General features: G+C 39.8%; 1 protein-coding gene across 2 annotated transcripts in view; it reads right to left on the reverse strand.

Annotated features, from left to right (window-relative positions):
* Positions 1-19908, reverse strand: part of LOC128706544 (unconventional myosin-Ie) — a 701146-nt gene that overhangs the window by 37731 nt on the left and 643507 nt on the right. For both annotated transcript variants that reach the window (XM_070089967.1, XM_070089969.1), the window contains 2 exons: positions 12691-12851; positions 9918-10066 (listed from right to left, as the gene is read on the reverse strand). In XM_070089967.1, the coding sequence (XP_069946068.1) occupies positions 9918-10066; positions 12691-12851 (310 nt within the window). The remainder of the gene's footprint in view (positions 1-9917; positions 10067-12690; positions 12852-19908) is intronic.

Raw genomic sequence — 19908 nt, forward strand, 5'->3', positions numbered from 1 at the left:
GCAGCATGCCAAAGCCACTTGTATGCATAGCATTACGGGCAGGCTTAAAATTAACTTAAGATTAACTAAGCAATGATATAATCAGTGATAAAACATTATTGTAAACAGATAACAATAAAGCACAAATGAGTATTACAAAGACAGGTCATATGGTTGCATGCATTGCTGTGCATTCAGTAGAATGGAGTATTCTGTTAGGTAGTGTATTTAAAAAAATAACAAAGTTAGATTGGGTCTTAGGTTTAACATTTATGTGATATAATTATGAGAAACATTTAAGATATACAATTTATAAGGTTCAGTTATTCAGTATTTATTTGGTTTTGGGTGAGTAAGTGATCTTTGAGAAGAGACTTGAATTTATAAACAGGTAGTGTTTCTTTTACATTTACAGGTAATGAATTCCAGATTTTAGGGCCTTTTATGTGCACTGAGTTTTTGCATAGCGTGAGATGGACACGAGGAACATCAAAGAGTGATCTGTGCCTTGTGTTATGGTCATGTGTTCTGTTGAGGTTGGCAAAGAGATGTTTGAGGGGAGGGTTAATATCAGATTTAAGTGTTCTATGTATGTAATAGGTGTAGTAATAAGTATGGATGTTTTGTATGGTGAGTAGGTTTAGTGTTTTGAATATTGGTGGAGTGTGCTGCCTGTAGTGGGAATTTGTTATCATTCTGACTGCAGCCTTTTGTTGGGTAATTAGTGGTCTGAGATGGTTAATTGTTGTTGAGCCCCATACACAAATTCCATAGGTGAGATAGGGGTAAATAAGAGAGTAATATAGGGCCAGGAGGGCTGACTGTGGAACATAGTACCGTATCTTCGATAGTATGCCTACGGTTTTGGAAATTTTCTTAGAAATTTGTTGTATATGTGTATGAAATTTGAGTCTATTATCAAGGTGGATTCCTAAGAATTTTCCCTCTGTTAGCTTTGTGATAGGTGATCTGTTTATAATTATGTTAAGAGGGACATCTGTAGCTCTGTCACCAAACTGAATGAAGTAGGTTTTGTCAATGTTTAGTGTAAGTTTGTTAGTCCTCATCCAGGTAGATATTTTCTGTAATTCGGTGTTTACAGTATTGGCTAGCGTGACTGGGCTCGGGTGAGAGAAGACGTATGTAGTGTCATCTGCAAAAAGTGTGGGTTTGAGTAATTGCGAAGCATTTGGTAGGTCATTTATGTATAGGAGAAAGAGAAGAGGGCCAAGGACACTTCCCTGTGGGACACCAACTGTAATTGGTTGAGCAGAAGAGCTTGCCCCATTTGCGTACACATATTGGCTTCTGTTGCTGAGGTATGACTTGAGGTAGTTGAGGGAGTGCCCTCTAATACCATAGTGTGACAATTTTACGTGGAGCAAGTCATGGTCAACTGTATCAAAAGCTTTATGTAAGTCAATGAAGATCCCCAGTGGGACTTCTTTTTTCTCTATTGCAGTGTATATATGTTCTAGCATGTGTATAATAGCATCACTAGTATTTTTATTAGGCCTGAATCCAAATTGGCAGGGGTTGAGAATGTTTTGGGAGATGAGGTAGGAGTAGATTTGTTTATGAATTAATTTTTCGAAGATTTTTGAGAGAGGGTGTAAATTGGATATTGGCCTATAGTTATTCAATTCTGTTTGGTCTCCTCCTTTATGGATCGGGGTGACCCTTGCTATTTTGAGAGCTGTAGGGAAGGTGGAGGATTCAATGGATTTGTTAAAGAGTGTTGCAATGATTGGTGATAGTACTTGTGACACTTTTTTGTATATAAAGGGTGGTAAGGTATTTAAATCTCCTGCCTTGTTTTTTAGTGCGTTGATAATAAGGGAGACTTCGTATGGGTTAGTCGGAGCTAGGAACAGTGTGTTCGGGTAGTTGCCAGTGAGGTAGTCATTTGGTGGGGTATCTGAGCTTGGGATTTTATTGGCAAGGTTTTGTCCTATAGTGGAGAAGAAATCATTGAGTCTGTTTGCTGTTTCTGTTGGTGGGAGTTGGGGTTCATCTGATTTTGCTAATTTTATTTCGCTATTACGTGATATCTTTTTTGTTCCCAGAATTTCTGATAGGGTCTTCCAGGTCTTTTTATATCACCTCGTAAGTTGGATAAACTGTTCTCACAATACAGTTTTTTTGCCCTTCTTATCAGGCTGGTTAGGATTGACGAGTAATGTTTTGTTTGGTCTCTGGTTACGTTTACCTGGAGTTTACCTGGAGAGAGTTCCAGGGGTCAACGCCCCCGCGGCCCGGTCTGTGACCAGGCCTCCTGGTGGATCAGAGCCTGATCAACCAGGCTCTTGCTGCTGGCTGCACGCAAACCAACGTACGAGCCACAGCCCGGCTGATCAGGAACTGACTTTAGGTGCTTGTCCAGTGCCAGCTTGAAGACTGCCAGGGGTCTGTTGGTAATCCCCCTTATGTGTGCTGGGAGGCAGTTGAACAGTCTCGGGCCCCTGACACTTATTGTATGGTCTCTTAACGTGCTAGTGACACCCCTGCTTTTCATTGGGGGGATGGTGCATCGTCTGCCAAGTCTTTTGCTTTCGTAGTGAGTGATTTTCGTGTGCAAGTTCGGTACTAGTCCCTCTAGGATTTTCCAGGTGTATATAATCATGTATCTCTGCCTCCTGCGTTCCAGGGAATACAGGTTTAGGAACCTCAAGCGCTCCCAGTAACTGAGGTGTTTTATCTCCGTTATGCGCGCCGTGAAAGTTCTCTGTACATTTTCTAGGTCGGCAATTTCACCTGCCTTGAAAGGTGCTGTTAGTGTGCAGCAATATTCCAGCCTAGATAGAACAAGTGACCTGAAGAGTGTCATCATGGGCTTGGCCTCCCTAGTTTTGAAGGTTCTCATTATCCATCCTGTCATTTTTCTAGCAGATGCGATTGATACAATGTTATGGTCCTTGAAGGTGAGATCCTCCGACATGATCACTCCCAGGTCTTTGACGTTGGTGTTTCGCTCTATTTTGTGGCCAGAATTTGTTTTGTACTCTGATGAAGATTTAATTTCCTCATGTTTACCATATCTGAGTAATTGAAATTTCTCATCGTTGAACTTCATATTGTTTTCTGCAGCCCACTGAAAGATTTGGTTGATGTCCACCTGGAGCCTTGCAGTGTCTGCAATGGAAGACACTGTCATGCAGATTCAGGTGTCATCTGCAAAGGAAGACACGGTGCTGTGGCTGACATCCTTGTCTATGTCGGATATGAGGATGAGGAACAAGATGGGAGCGAGTACTGTGCCTTGTGACCCATTCTGTACTGTTTTTCATATCGGTGTTTTGTATTTATGGATTTGAGAATGCTGGGTGTTAGCCAGGGACTGTTCAGTCTCTTAGCTGTCATCTGTTTAGTTTTTTTAGGGCAGTGCTTGTTATAGAGGTATTGGGTCTTTTTTAGAAAATTATTAAAACATTCGTCAATATCTGTATAGATTTCTAACTCAGTGTGCCAGTCAATGTTTGTTACTGCTGTTGTGAAGTTATTAATGGCTGCCTCATTGTGAAGTCTGAAGGTGACTTTAGTAGTGTCTTGGGGTATTTTACCAAGAGTTGTTATGAGGAAAGTAGGGTAGTGGTCTGTGGTATTATCTGTAATTATGCCTGATTTTAAAGGGGATATGGTGTTGGTCCAGATGTGGTCAAGTAGGGAAACACTAGTCTCCGTAACTCTTGTAGGTTTTGTTACTGTTGGTAGCAACATGCAGTTACTCATTGTGTTTGTGAATTCAGTAACGTGTGGGTCCTGGTCTTGCAGGAGATTTATATTGAAGTCACCTGAGAGTAGTAAGTGATCTTTGTTCATGCGTGCATCAGTTATCATACTTCCTAGGTTTTGACTAAATTGGCTAATGTTTGATTGTGGAACTCTGTAGATGTTTATCACTGTGAGAGGTTTTTGTAGGTATTTGGATTTGAATTTAGCTATTATATATTCCCCATGTTCATCCCTTGTGCAAGTATTAGTGATACATTCTAGTTGGTCTGAGTAGTATATAGCTGTGCCACCCCCTTGTTGGTCTGGCCTACAGTTGTGTATGGCTGTGTAACCAGGAATGGCATAGACATCTGTAGTATCAGGCTTTAGCCAGGTTTCAGTTAGTGTAATGATGGACATATTGGCATGCAAGGAATTTAGTAATGCTAGGAGGTCATCGTAATGCTTGCTTAAAGATCTGATATTGTAGTTAAAGATACTTATGTTGTTGTTGGCTCTGAGAAGTGCCAATATAACACTAACAGTGGACTGTGGGTATTATCTGCAGTTTACTCTGATTCTGTTTGTCATAATTCCTCTTGAAGGGGCTAAACACCAATGTCCTACTAAACCCTATACAACTTGTCAGTCGTCAGGGCCCACCAGGCCCACTACTTCCCAGGGACCTATCTGTGGATATGACTCATAAAGTCACTGTGAGGCAAGTCTACTCTAGTGTGTGCTTGCTACAGCAGCCTTTGCCTCAACATCTGCCAGTTCATTCTTCCAAGGACACTTATGGGATTATGGGACCCAACACATACTGATGTGTAACAGTTACTCTGGAATACCTAATTAGTATATTGAATTGATGGGGACTCAGCTCTAAATGTCATAAGGGCAGATCACTCTTATGGCTGTAAGGCATCTAAGTCAAGCCTGTTTTTCTCAATATAATAAGTTATACTACAGACAAAGAAACCCAAAGTATTTCTTCTCCTATGCCAAATCAAAATCGAGAACAACGTCCAGGGGCCCCTACTAAAACAAGGAAATGAGTGAGCACTCAAGTCCCAATATGACCAGACAGAGTCGAAGATCAAAATGATGAGAGAGCCACAAAATTTGATTAACACAAGCCTATCCGATGTTATCCTGACGCCAAATGACTAAGTAAATGACATGCCCATGCACTCTGCCCCAGGGCCAGACTCATGGAACTCTGTGTTCATCAAGAACTGCAAGAAGCCCCTATCACGAGCCTTTTCCATCCTATGGAGAGGGAGCATGGACACGGGGGTCGTCCCACAGTTACTAAAAACAACAGACACACACACACACACACAATTTAAATAAGTAGTTTATGAAGTTGTATTTCTTTTTGTAAAAGTAAAATAAGGTGTGGTAGAATTCTGGTAACTAGAGAATTGTGCTTGGCAACAGTCCGGTGGCCTGGTGGCTAAAGCTCCCGCTTCACACACGGAGGGCCCGGGTTCGATTCCCGGCGGGTGGAAATTCCGACACGTTTCCTTACACCTATTGTCCTGTTCACCTAGCAGCAAATAGGTACCTGGGTGTTAGTCGACTGGTGTGGGTCGCATCCTGGGGGACAAGATTAAGGACCCCAATGGAAATAAGTTAGACAGTCCTCGATGACGCACTGACTTTCTTGGGTTATCCTGGGTGGCTAACCCTCCGGGGTTAAAAATCCGAACGAAATCTTATCTTATCTTTTGTTGTTTGGTGGGTGTGGGAGGAGCTTAGCTAGGCTCCTCCCTCTCCCTCTCTCTCTTTTTGTTGACTTCAAGCTGGTAGGACCTCTGGGTCCTTCTCTTTTATTTTTTTGGGGCATTATGTGTGCCCCCAGGGGTGAGTTTTATAACTTAAGTTGTGGCTACCGTACCCAGGGTGACTAAAGTGTGTCAAAACACTGGTTAGTCCAGAGGTTAGTCCAGAGATTAGTCCAGAAGGAAGAAGGGCAATTTGTCCAGATCCACCATTTGGGCTGTATTAGAAGAGCAGCTAAGGGGTGTGCAGGATTATGTTTTGAATATGTGAATGCTGTAATTGTATATTCTATACATATCTATTTAGAATAGTTATATTTTTTTTATATAGAAGTAGTTTAAATAACCTGTGAAGAGGGCTGGTGAAAGGATTTCAGAGACTGAGGATAATCAATCATGAATGTATTACCCTAGACTACTAAGGCCTTTATGTAAAAGCTACCCCACACTAGAATATGTAGTGAGAACCTTACTATCAAAGTAATAAAGGACAACAACATAACATGGGAGCTTGACCAAGAGAGTTTTTTGACTGCTAAAATAACTCAAAACATTCTTTGAACTATATGTGCTGGTATGGGGTAATAACAGTTGCATATTTCTGGTAGAAGATTTACCAAGGTGGTTTCAGTGGAAGTGTTGTTTTCATATATTAGTTTACAGGTTGTTTTTCTCCTAAGGTGGGAGAAAGGATGAGGAACACATTTTCGTTGTGGTTATGGTAAGTGCTATGTGCAAATTTTACATTCAACTTGTGTTATTTTATTTGCCTGTGGGAAAACTTTGTCCACTGATACTGTAAGAGGGAAGCAAGTGTTTAAAGATAATAACTATGTCAGAAGTTGAGTCTTTAAACTTTTCAGGCTTCAGAGAGGAAGGTAATAATTCATCAGTAAACATGCCTGTTAACAGTGAACATGAGGGATCACCTACTCCAGGTGATATGGAAATGGAGAGGATGAGACTTAAATTAGCTGTGCTAGAGGCTGAAATGAAATTAATGAAAACTAAGAAGGAAGAACGTCAAAAGTTAGGAGGTTCAGAACAAAAGCCTGAGCAGTATTTTAACATGAATAAAGCTGCAAATTTTGTCCCTAAGTTTACAGAAAGTGACCCAGATAGATATTTTTCATTTTTTGAGAAGACTGCTTTGGAGCAAGGATGGCCCAAAGAGAAGTGTGCTATGCTACCCTAGTTTGCACACAACTTGTGGGTAAAGGATTCCAGAGAGTAGAGACTCTGGAGGGGAAAAATTTTTCTGACTATGATAAAATTAAGGAGGAAGTATTGCTTACATACCAAATGATACCTGAGAAATATAGACAAAAGTTCAGAAATCAAAAATTTCAGGATGGGCAGACCTTAACTGAGTTTGGGAATGAGAAACTGTTTCTTTTTAAGAAATGGGTTTGTTCTAAAGGAGTTAATAAAGACTATGACAAATTAGTAGATCTGATGGTTCATAAGGAATTGTATAATACAATCCCTGTTGACCTCAGAGAATATTTGGAGGACAAAAACTCAGATAATCTTTCAGAAGCGCTGGATCTGGGGGACAGATGCTTGGCTCGCAGGAAGCTGGTAAGTAAAAACAGTCATGCTCCTTCTGAAAATTTCCACACTCGTTCTAAGCCTTATTCAAAGTCCTATGGTCATAAAGGTAAGTGGGAACAAATGAAGACTGAAGCACCCTCTAAAATAGAAGGAAAAGGTAAGTCAGCTGGAGCTCAAAGTTTACCTAGATTATCAGATAATGTTTCAGGTCCTCAGGTAAAGAGTACCAGTCCTACACTAAATGGTAATAATACCTTTAAGAGTTATGCTTGTTACTACTGTAACAAAACTGGACACACACAAAAGTTTTGCTGGTCAAGATGGCGAGATCAGGAAAGGGAGGAACCACCCCAGAGGACCCTAACTGCAGACACACCCAGTCACCTGTATTAGGTCTTCAAAGCAAGGTGAGGAGGAACCTTTGGATCTAGATACCAGGATACAGGTATTTTCTAGTAAGTCCACAGTTGCCTTGCATAAGGGTGTGGGTAGGGTTGAGAACATACTGTCCTTGAGAGATGAATGTAGCACCTACTCCTTGCTACATGCTGGAGTGCTGCCAGTGTCTAAGGATACCTATACTGGAGTAGATATATTATTGAAGGGTATTATAGGCTCACCCATAAGAACACCTGTACACAAATTATAGGTAGAATCTGCATACCAAGTTGGCTATCTTCCTGTAGGTATTTCAGATGAAATTCCCTTCGAAGGGGTTAACCTCTTATTGGGGAACAACATTATAGGTCTGTTAAACAGTAAGGAACCACTAGTATGGGGGGAACCAGACCCCAAAGTTTGGGAGAAGAAGGCTAGGGAGACCCTGCCAGACCTTTTTCCTGTTGGTGCCATCACAAGAAGTATGTCTTGTGACAAGGCTACCAAGGGTAATCCTTATATTTCTCATAAGGATGGTGAGGACTTAGGTTTGGAAACTCTATTTTCTGATGTTGAACTGTAGTCAACTGAAGAAAAGGATACCACAACCCGAGTCAAGCCTAATCAGTGCAGGGATCAGGGAAGTAGCGTGAGGGAGATTGGGCCTACTATGATGCAGCTAATTGCTGCACAGGGGTGTGATGACACACTTAAGTTGATCAGAGCCTCAGCTGTAACTGAGGAGGAATCTTTACATTTAAGTAAATGCTTCTATTTCAGGAAAGGTATACTAATGAAGAAGGTACCTTCGGTTGCAGTACCAGTAGAAGGAAAGCCAAGTTTTTGTCACCAGGTCGTGGTGCCTGAGCCTTATAGAAACCATGTTCTTAGCTTAGTGCATGACACACCTCTAGGTGGACACCTAAGTATTGCTAAAACAGTATCCAGGGTTTCCAGGCACTTCTGGCCTCGGCTGTGGGAGATGGTAGGAGATTACATAAAGATCTGTCATGTCTGCCAAATTATAGGGAAGCCTAATCAAAGCATTAAACCTGTTCCTCTTCAGCCTATTTCAGTACATGTTTTGTGAAGTTTCCTGCCTGGTGTACACCTGACTGCTCTGGGTTTGGCTCTACTCTCGTCTCCTGATCAGGAAGATGCCATCCTGGAGTACCAGTTGCTTGCTGGATTACCACAGCAGAGGCACAGGCCTGTCGGTGCAGGCTTTCACAGTGGGCATTGTGTGCAATTCTTGCATTGTAATGTGTATTATGTGGGTATGGTTAAAATGCTTTTCTAAAAAAAAAAAAAAAAAAAAAAAAACTCTACTGGAACAGATTGCATTGTTCCTTTCAGGGTTTTATATGGTATAGGGTGTAAGTGCAAGTGTAATCTGGGAAGGTTCAGTGGAGCCACACAAATTTGTAGATTGCCATGTAGTATGTCACCTTGTTGTAAATAACAGTAAAGTGAAGAGTAGTTATGGTGCTGGGAAATATGTAACATTTCTAGTAGTCTTGCTAACCACCTTCAGGCTAAAGAAATATACTTTTTTTTATTACTAGCCGTATTCTGAGGGACACTGCTAGCTTTTGTGAGACTTCGTCTGGAGGTGGGGGTGTTATGGGATTATGGGATCCAACACATACTGATACATATAAGTAACAGTTACTCTGGAATACCTAATTATATTGAATTGATGGGGACTCAGCCCTAAATGTCATAAGGGCAGATCACTCTTATGGCTGTAAGGTAGCTGAGTCAAGCCTGTTTTTCTCAATATAATAGGTTATACTATAGACACACACACACAATTTAAATAAGTAGTTTATAAAGTTGTATTTCTTTTTGTAAAAGTAAAATAAGGTGTGGCAGAATTGTGGTAACTATAGAATTGTGCTTGGCAACAGTTTTTTGTTGTTTGGTGGGTGTTGGAGGAGCTTAGCTAGGCCCCTCCCTCTCCCTCACTCTTTTTGTTGATTTCAAGCTGGTAGGACCTCTGGGTCCTTCTCTCTTATTTTTTTGGGGGGCATTGTGTGTCCCCAGGGGTGAGTTTTATAACTTAAGTTGTGGCCACCATACCCAGGGTGACTAAAGTGTGTTAAAACACTGGTTAGTCCAGAGATTAGTCCAGAAGAAAGATGGGTAATTTGTCCAGATCCACCATTTGGGCTGTCTTCGAAGAGCAGCTAAGGGGTGTGCAGGTTTATGTTTTCCAAGGACACCAACATGGTTTGGGCACCTATGTGTGGCACATGAGGATGAGCTAACCACTCCTGATTCTTCTGGACCACAGGGTGGCCATAGCACATTTGGAATCTGAGTATAAAGTGAACTAAGAACCAACTGGGCCAGCCTTTTTTTTGTTCTTAATCTACATTTTTTTTACCTTGAAAAGGGATATCAGTGATCAACATTTAAACTATTCTAGTTCACATATATTACAAAATTTTCAGACTAAACAAATTTGGAGAACATAAAATTAACAATGATTGAGGTAAGACTTACGTGAAGTATTAGGTAACCCATGAGCAACTTTAACAGTCAATGTAGACCCTGAGGGGAAAAGTTGTGGCTTGTCCGAGGCACCTTCGCTGAACACCACCTTCCTCACCCCACCACCACCCCAACCTGTTTTTCTCACCCTGAAGTCAAAGCTGAAAATTTAGGGATTATTTAATCATCTGACACTCTAGCATAGAATGCATTAATAAGTTTTTCTACTAAATGTAGCACTGTATGACCCATACAGGTTTATCATTTTCCTGCGATAATACAGCATTAATATGTTACTATGCAGTATTAAGTCTAGTTAAATAAACTCAACTTTTCATGAAGAGGTTTAAAATCTGCGATATAAAAAAAAAACAAAAAAACGATATGGGTGAGAACATTTTTAGAAACTGTTGAATGCAGATGATGTAATGGAGGTAGAAATTTCTTGCATGGAACAAGAAGAAATGAGATCAGTTAATGTGGAGGAAGAAGCATGAGTATAAAAAAGTAAATGAAGAATGGTATTATATAGAATTCATATTGGAAAAAAGCAGCAGGGACAGATGAGTTTAAAATTGAAATGATAAATGCAGGTAGGAAAAGGCACTCCCAGGACACAAACAGTGTCTCATCACTCATCACCACATTTTCAATAAAGGTAGGTGTCATTTATTCTTCATTTAGTACACTAGTAAATGCACAATATATATTGTGCATGTATCCTTCTTTTTGTGTGTAGGAAAATGTATATTTCATGTGGTAACAATTTTTTTTTTCATACTTTTGCGTGTCTTAAACGGATTAATTTGATTTCCATTATTTCTTGTGGGGAAAATTAATTTGACTTACGACAATTTCATCTTACGATGTGCTCTCTGGAATAGATTAATATCGTAAGTCAGGGATTCACTGTATTTGGGAGTGGATGTGTCAGCAGATGGGTCTATGAAGGATGAGGTGAGTCATAGAATTGATGAGGGGAAAAAGGTGAGGGGTGCACTTAGGAGTCTGTGGAGACAGAACTTTGTCCATGAAAGCAAAGAGGGGAATGTATGAAAGTATAGTTATACCAGCACTCTTATTTGGGTGTGAAGCATGAGTGGTGAATGTTGCAAAAAGAAGGCTGGAGGCTGTGGAGATGTCATGTCTGAGGGCAATGTGTGGTGTGAATATAATGTGGAGAGTTCATAGTTTGGAAATTAGGAGGTGGTGTGAATATAATGCAGAGAATTCATAGTTTGGAAATTAGGAGGAGGTGCAGGATTACCAAAATCTTTATTCAGAGGGTTGAGGAGGGGTTGTTGAGGTGGTTCAAACATGTAGAGATGGTGGAACAAAACAGAATGACTTCGTGAGTGTATAAATCTGTAGTGGAGAGGAGGAGGAGTAGGGGTCGGCCTAGGAAAGGCTGGAGGGAGGGAGTAAAGGAGGTTTTGTGTGAGAGGGACTTGGGCTTCCAGCAAGCATGCGTGTGCATGTTAGATAGGAGCAAATGGAGGCAAATGGCTTTTAGAACTTGAGGTGCTGTTGGAGTGTGAGAAAGGTAACATTTATGAAGGGATTTAGGGAAACTGGCAGGCTGGACTTGAGTCCTGGAGATGGGAAGCACAGTGCCTGCACTCTGAAGGAGGGGTGTTAATGTTGGTTTTATATCTGTAGTGTAAGTGCATCTCTGGCAAGACAGTGATGAAGTGAATGATGGTGAAAGTTTTTCTTTTTCGGGCCACCCTGCCTTGGTGGGAGATGACCAATGTGTTAATAAAAAAAATATAAAAAAATACACCCCACAGTAGGGTAAATTAACATAAAATATGAGGTGTTTTTCCAGTCATCTTGTCGAAGTGTTGGAAAGAATAACACTTTTTCTAGTTCAACACCAAAGAAAATGCGTACATAACAGTATTACTGGGGTTAACTTTAGAAAATTATTCTTTTGTATGCCTTCACTCAGAGCATCATTCCTTCTAAAAAATGTTACGAGAGAATAGGAGTGTTGCTCTTTATTTGTTCTACTGTACCAATGTGGAGACAACTTGTGCACAATCAAATCATACCCTGGCCGGGATTGAACCCGCGGTCAGAGAGTCTCATTACGATTTCGTGAGTCATGTTGTGCACAATGTAAGGTGTTTGGATTATGGTATAAGATTCACAAATATGGAAATGAACATGCATCAACCATAACCAGATGCGTTCATCTGCTTGTTTACAGACTCCGCATCTCTGTCTTCTCTCATTTACTTATTCTCTCTTTCTCATTTATTACTAAAAAAAATGGTTATAACTATGACCATAATTATTAAAGGGGTGGACTGGTAAGCCAGCAGAAAGCCTTGGTCAGATGACCAAAAGCTCCAGCTGCGGGCCATCATCTGACTAAGACCCACGTCAGAAAACGCTTGTCCTGTTTCCTGATGAACTTTACCTAACCTTTTGTTTATTCGTTTTATCTTGTTTACTCACCCTACATTAAGACTACAAATATTTAAAGGTAAGTAATGAGTGTACTGTGTATTTTACTCTTTATTGTTTTTTTAATGGCTAGTTCTATTGCTAACTTAATATATGTTTGTGTAAACTTGCACTCTGGTATTTATATGCATTTATAAGTGGAAAAAATGGCATTTTGCTTTCTGGCGGTAGCCTGGAACCTAACCTGCCATATAAGTGGGGCCCTACTGTATACATAATATCAAGTGTGCAGTCTGTTTTTAACTTTACATAAGGAGGATACTGAGAGAAACTGTTTGAGAAACCTAATTATCATCCTTGTGGATAACCTTACCTATTGATAAAATTCAACGGCAATTCTCTGTTACATCGCTCTATTAGCTTGCGGTTGAGCACCATTAAAAATTCTGTCTTGAATTTAACTTCTAGCAGGGATTCATAATCATTGCGAACATGAATCAAAACTAGATCATCTTGATATGTTGACAAAGTTGCCTGAAACAGAAGCACAAATGAAAGAATCAGTGCATTACATTTCACTACAAAAAAGATAATATATTAGCTATTATACAATTAATCTTAAACATTTATGACATAAAGGGAGATTACATTCTTTTGCCACTTGTGAAATAACCTAAGATAATATTTAATTTCTTTTCTTCTAAACAGAATAGAGACATGTATAACTGAAGCAGCTAGTATTAGACAATGCACTATTGACAGTATGTGGGTCCATGAGTAATCTTAAGTTCTTATACTTATGCCTGTCACATCTGTTTTTTTTTTTCCCCCTCAATCAGTTATAAGCCTCCAGAACTCTACCTGTTGTCATATATCTAGAGCATACAATGCCCAGCTGATAAAACCTGCTAGTACAGTAAAACCTCTCATTAATGGATTTTTAGCAAATTGGCCACACGCTAGTTATTGAACAAAATGGACAAAAGTCTGTAATTCCAAATTTTGCTCATTAACATGTTCTTATTACTGATGATTTGTATTTTTTTTTATTAACACATTGGCTGTCTCCCACTGAAGCAGGGTGGACAAAAAAAGAAGAAACACTATCATCACTCACTCCATCACTGTCTTGCCAGAGGCATGCCAACATTACAGTTCAAAATACCCTTACTTCAGAGTGCAGGCACTGTACTTCCCACCTCCAGGACTCAAGTCTGGCTAACCAGTTTTCCTGAATCCCTTCATATTACTCCACTCACTTCTATCTAACATGCTCATGCACACTTGCTGGAAGTCTAGGCCCCTCACACACAAGGCCTCCTTCCACTACAGATTTATATGCCCTCCAAGTGATTCTATTTTTCTCCATTTTCTCTAAATATTCGAACCACTTCAACAACCCCTCCTCAGTCCTTTGGATAATATTTTTATCTTGATTAATTTTTTACTAAATGTACTCATAATTTGTGTATGTACCTTGTATGCATGTATAAAGATCTTACATTTATTTGGTAAAGATTGGTGAAGAACTACAGATTTATTATTTATGCTGTGTTAGTTACTAGTGGTTGTCACGAGGGAAGGGGAAGGGAAAAGGAGGGTGTGTGGGTGGATAGACACTGAGCCAATGAGGAACCCAGCTCCAGCAGAGGAGAGGGGAAGGAAAGGATGGAGGGGGAGGTGTTTGCCAAAAGCCAAGGAGGAAAGCCTCTCCATTACTCACTGCCTCCCTCCCTGTTTATAAAGAGAGCTCATATTTTTGCAGTGATTGTTGAGGATCTGTACTGTAGCTTTATTAATTACACTGTTAATTGCTGGGTGGTAGGGTAGGTCAGATGGAGGGGCATTGTTGGTAAGAGAGAGTGTGAGAGTGTGTGTGTGTGTGGGGGGGTTGTAAGTCAAGGAGAGGAATTTCTGTTCAAGACATGTTTATTCATCCGTCTCCACACACTGAACACTCACACAAACATATTCTTTCGTACCCACCTCTTTCATCAATCCACTTACCCTCTGACACCCACCCACATTCACACTCTATTTACCACCGACTACCCACATGCTCACTTGTGCTTTCTGAAAGCCATCCTCTAATACCCACCAAGCCACCTTCATTAACACATACACTTCCACTCTACCTCATATTCCTCTTCACTTCCACCCACTTACCCTAACACTCATACCAACTCGCCCTCTCTCCACCACAAAAAAGGTAAGTAAGGTTACTGTAGAACTACAGGTTACAATACCCATATTCTTAGTGTTTAGTTGTCTTCTGCATTAGTAGACCAAGTGTGCTAGTTCACAAGACAACTAGACCACCATGAAAAATTAATTTTGCAAACTAGAAGTTGTGGACAATCAGCAAATAACATACAACTGTTTCTTCCTATTAGTCCATTAATGAAAATGTTCACTGTATTATTCAGTACTGTAAGTGTCACTGAAACTACCCTTAGTGTTAATGTACTGAACCCTTAATGCCAGACCCTGAATGAAGCAAACACAATGATGATATCTCTGCCCTGTTAGAATCTCTAAATACAAATTTCTCCTTTCTAGTTCTAAGAGATCTTGTGCAACATACAATAATAACTATATTTAGCATACATGGCTACACAGCGATTCATAACCGTAGACCTAATAATAAAGGAAAAAGGAACTACAATCTACAAAAAAGATGCAGTGTACAAATTTATAACACAAAAAGGTGTCTATGAATAATGAAGGACAGTATACATTTTATTTATACTATTTGTTACAAACAATTGTAAGGCTTTAGTAACAAATGGAACCAACATAATGAAGAGAATTATTTAAAAAATAATAATAAAAATCTACAAAAACCACTTATGAAGAGTAAATCCCTCAGGTCTTAAGCCTCCAGAATAATATGTATAATACTCCTTCCTTTCTTTCTTTCTTTCTTTCAATGCACCGGCAGTATCCCACCAAAGCAGAGTGGCCCAAAAAGAAAAAAAGTTTTTCTTTTAAACTTTAGTAATGAAAACAGGAGAAGAGGGTTATTAGCACATTGCTCCTGACATGTTAGTTGCCTCTTACAACACACATGGCTTAAGGAGGAAGAATTCTGTTCCACCTCCCCAAGGAGATAAGAGGAAATGAACAAGAACTAGTAAGAAAATAGAAGAAAACCCAGAGAGGTGTGTATATATATGATTGTACATGCATGTGTAGTGTGACCTAAGTGTAAGTAGAAGTAGCAAGATGTACCTGAAATCTTGCATGTGTCTGAGACAGAAAAAAAGACACCAGCAATCCTACCATCATGTAAAACAATTTCAGGCTTTTGTTTTACACTCACTTGGCAGGATGGTAGTACCTCCCTGGGCAGTTGCTGTCTTCCAACCTACTATCTAGGACAGTACTCCTACCTTCTAATATTCTAAATTACTAAACCTGCAAAACCAAACTAATTAAAACTGAATTTCTTAAGTGATAGGACAATTATCCATATTAGCATTATTAATAATACTGATCATATATGTAATTGGTGCCAAATTACAACTAATATAGTCAGTAGTAAAAAAAAATTTCCATCATCCTATCACAGTGCAGTCACCGGGAGAAGTGAACTTGTAAACAAACTTCATGTATCATGAAGAAGAGATCCTATCACAGAATACAAGTAAGAGTGAAGCATGAGTTCTCTTACCTGAGCCAGTGTTGTTAGTGTGCAGTGAATCCTACTCCCTACAGGGAGGTTTATCAAATGTTTCTTTATAATCTTCTCTACCACTTTACAAGGTCAACTCATCCTCTTAATAACTGTGTCACACTTTCACATAGGATTTGCAGCCCATTTTTAAGTTAGCTTGGGATGGATTGGGTGGCGCTATGTTCAGTTATAGTAGAAAAACTATAATTATACAATAAAAAGACTAGAAAAAATCTGCTGTATGAATAGAAAATGAACACCCATAGTGTGCAGCTCATGTAAAACAGTCATATTTTCAACTGCTCATGACTCCATCAACAGTCACCTATTTGACTGCTTTTACAACAGTGCCCTATTGTTTGCCGTAAAGAGGATGGAATGACAAGATTTATACATCATATATGCTGGTCTGTAGTTTAACTATTTCTGCCCATCCATGTTTTTAATACTGCTACAATACTCTTTTTATAATGTACCAGCATTTTAATAGATTCTCATTCCTGTTCCAAACATGACAACACTGTAGATCTCATTTGTGATTTGCACAATATTTCTGTAAGTTAGAAGGTGTGGGATTGCCAAAACTGTTGTCCAGAGGGCTGAGGAAGGATTGTTGAGGTTGTAGAGAGAATGGAACGAAACAGAATGACTTCGAGAGTGTATAAATCTATTATGGAGGGAAGGCGGGGTAGGGGTCGTCCTTGGAAAGGCTGGAGGGAGGGGGTAAAGGAAGCTTTGTGTGAGAGGGGCCTGGACTTCCAGCAAGCATGAGTGAGCATATTTGATAGGAGTGAATGGAGACAAATGGTTTTTAATACTTTATGTGCTGTTGGAGTGTGAGCAAAGTAACATTTATGAAGGGATTCAGGGAAACCGGCAGGCCGGACTTGAGTCCTGGAGATGAGAAGTACAGTGTCTGCACTCTGAAGGAGGGGTTTTAATGTTGCAGTTTTATAACTGTAATGTAAAGCACCCCTCTGGCAAGACAGTGATGGAGTGAATGATGATGAAAGTTTTTCTTTTTCGGGCCACCCTGCCTTGGTGGGAATCAGCCGATGTGTTAATAATAATAAAAAAAGTATTTGTTGGTTCTTTAGCTTGTAGAGATTAAGACTCCCCAAAAATTAATCAGAAAAATGGCCAAGAGCCCAAGAGTTGTCATTATGTTATAGTAATGAATTCAGTACTATTGGCATTATATAATAATGAATGAAAACTTACCTAATTAAGATTTAAAATTTAAATGCAATTATACTAAAGTACAAGTATTAATAAATGTGTTTTGAAATCTTTCCTTGTTAAAGAGAGAAAGAGACTGAGAGAGTGAGTGAGTTGTACAATGCAACAGAGTGATTTGTGTAACATTTTCCTATAGTGAAAACATGGATAACATAAACAGTGCTTATTAAATGATAGTGAGAAGGCAACACTTCAGCTTGCCTGCCCACTACCTGCCCTCACCCTCCCTCACTACCCACCCAATTATAAACACCCCCACAATACCACCACCCACCCTCTCCCTCCTGTGAACTTCACTGTGAATTTCAATGTAAACCTACAATGCCTCCTCTGTGATGACTTCACATCGCAAAATAGCATAAGAATATCTTCGCTATCTGGCTACTGTTCCAGTAGTTACTGCAGTGTTTGTGGGTATACTACAAGGGACAAAATACTTCTTAGATGTAAGGAGCCTACGTGTTCCAACTACTGCCACACAGAGTGCATTCCAGAAGAATAATTCTGTTGCAGCCAGGTTGAAAATCTCAGAAAACTGAAGGATATCCATACTCCTGTGGTATATGTGGAAACAAACCTGGTGCTACAGGAGGAAGGTTCAGAAGTACCTCAGGGACTCTTGTACAGAGATCAAGACTGCCCTCATGGGCTGTATTGTAAAGTTGCAGCTAAGATAATCCATCACAGGGAAGCACTTCATGAGCTCCTCAAATCATTAGATAACCTTCAAGCTATTGTAGAAGGCCAGTGCAAGCCTACATCAAGCGACATAAGCTGCTCAGCTGATGATGACACTATTGACAAAGACTGGAAGTCCCACACTGAGCTTAACTCAGGGGTAAATAACTGGTGGAATTCTGTCATTGCTAAGGCCCCACAGATTGACAGAGTTCAAAACACTACCTTTGGGAATCCTAACACAATATCTCTGACCGCCACAGAGGGAACAGATCCTCTTTCCAGCAATGAAGCAAGTCTTGGATCTGTTAATTCAGCACCTGCCAGTACACTAGACAGTGCACATATCATCTCTGATCCTACACGTGTCAGCACACCTGCCGACATTATTCCAATATCTGGCAGCAGTGCTTAATCGGCAAGTAATGAGTCAGGATTTTCTCCACGAGAGATTGGTGCCGTTAATAATCAGGGCACTATCACTGCACCTGAACATCTACTGCACCAAAGTACGAACAGCAGGGACACATCTGTTAGAATTGCACAGGGGCGTGGCAGAGGAAGACATCTACAGCCGTTTCACCTTCCACCAACACAGTCCCAGAGGCAGAACCTGCGGACAAATCAGCAAAACACAAGCGGTGCAACAAATAATAGTCCACCCTCCCAGGCACCGAGGCAGTGCTCTCGCTGTCACCGGAAGGGGCACACCACCAACGACTGCCTGCGAGATACCAGGTGCAATTACTGCCACACGAAAGGACATCAGGAGGACCAGTGTCGAAAGAAAAAGGAACTTGACAGACAGGACGACCTGTTCTTGGAACAAACCACCAGGATCTCTGAATTGGTGAATACACTCACACGTCACCCACTCAGCTACTCCTATCTCAGCCCAGCAGGTGGTATTGTGCCTTATACAAGACCACAGACCTACAGCAGGGCCCCGCTTTATGGCGTTTCACTTTACGGCATTCCGCTAATACGGTCATTTCAAATTATGACCAAAACTCGCTATACGGCTCCCCCCACCTGACTTCTAATACGGTCACCGCGCCCCACCCTGTTTGTTTACATTCTTCGTGAGCTCAGTAAGCACTAAGTCTCTCCATTTCGTCTGGAAACTCCAAAATTTCAAATGTTTTTAAAAGTTTTCATATTTTATATATACTCTGATAATTATACTAATGTATACCTGTACTTAAATAAACTTACATACTGTGCTGGCATGCAGGTACACATTAAAATCAGTAAGAGTGTCTTATGTCTCCAGACGTCATATTAGTAATGATAATAATAATCATCGAGTCTCATTTAAATGTCGTATATTATGTTAAATACACATTTTCATTAATCCATCTATGATATTTTTTCAAAATTATATAAACACGATACATAACATAAAAAGATGATAAATACACCCCACAATAGAATAAATAAACAAATATGAGATGTGGTAGCAGACGACTTGCACAAGTGACGCCATATTAGAAATGATAATGATGATAATAATAATAATAATAATAATCACTGAGTCTCATTAAATGTTGTATATTACGTTAATATACACATTTTCATTAATCCATCCGTGATATTTTTTTCAAAATTATATAATAAACACGATACATAACATAAAAAGATGATAAATACACCCCACAATAGAATAAATAAACATAAATATGAGATGTGGTAGCCAGATAACTTGTACAAGTGACGCCAAGAATAGCATTTTCTCTAATCTAACATAAGAGAAAATGTGTTACTGGGGGTAGCTGTAGAAAATTATTCCTTTCGTATGTATGTAAGTAAGTTTATTCAGGTTTACACAAATACAGTTACATAGATTATCATACATAACAACATATGTGTAGAGAACCTAGGATAACCCAAAAAAGTCAGAGTGACTTATTTCCATTGCCTTCACTCAGAGCATCATTTCTTCTCAAAATGATGTTACATGAGAATGGGAGTGTTCTTCTTTATTTATTCTACCGTATC

Source organism: Cherax quadricarinatus, chromosome 3 (assembly GCF_038502225.1).
Source record: "Cherax quadricarinatus isolate ZL_2023a chromosome 3, ASM3850222v1, whole genome shotgun sequence".
NCBI classification, from domain to species: domain Eukaryota; kingdom Metazoa; phylum Arthropoda; class Malacostraca; order Decapoda; family Parastacidae; genus Cherax; species Cherax quadricarinatus.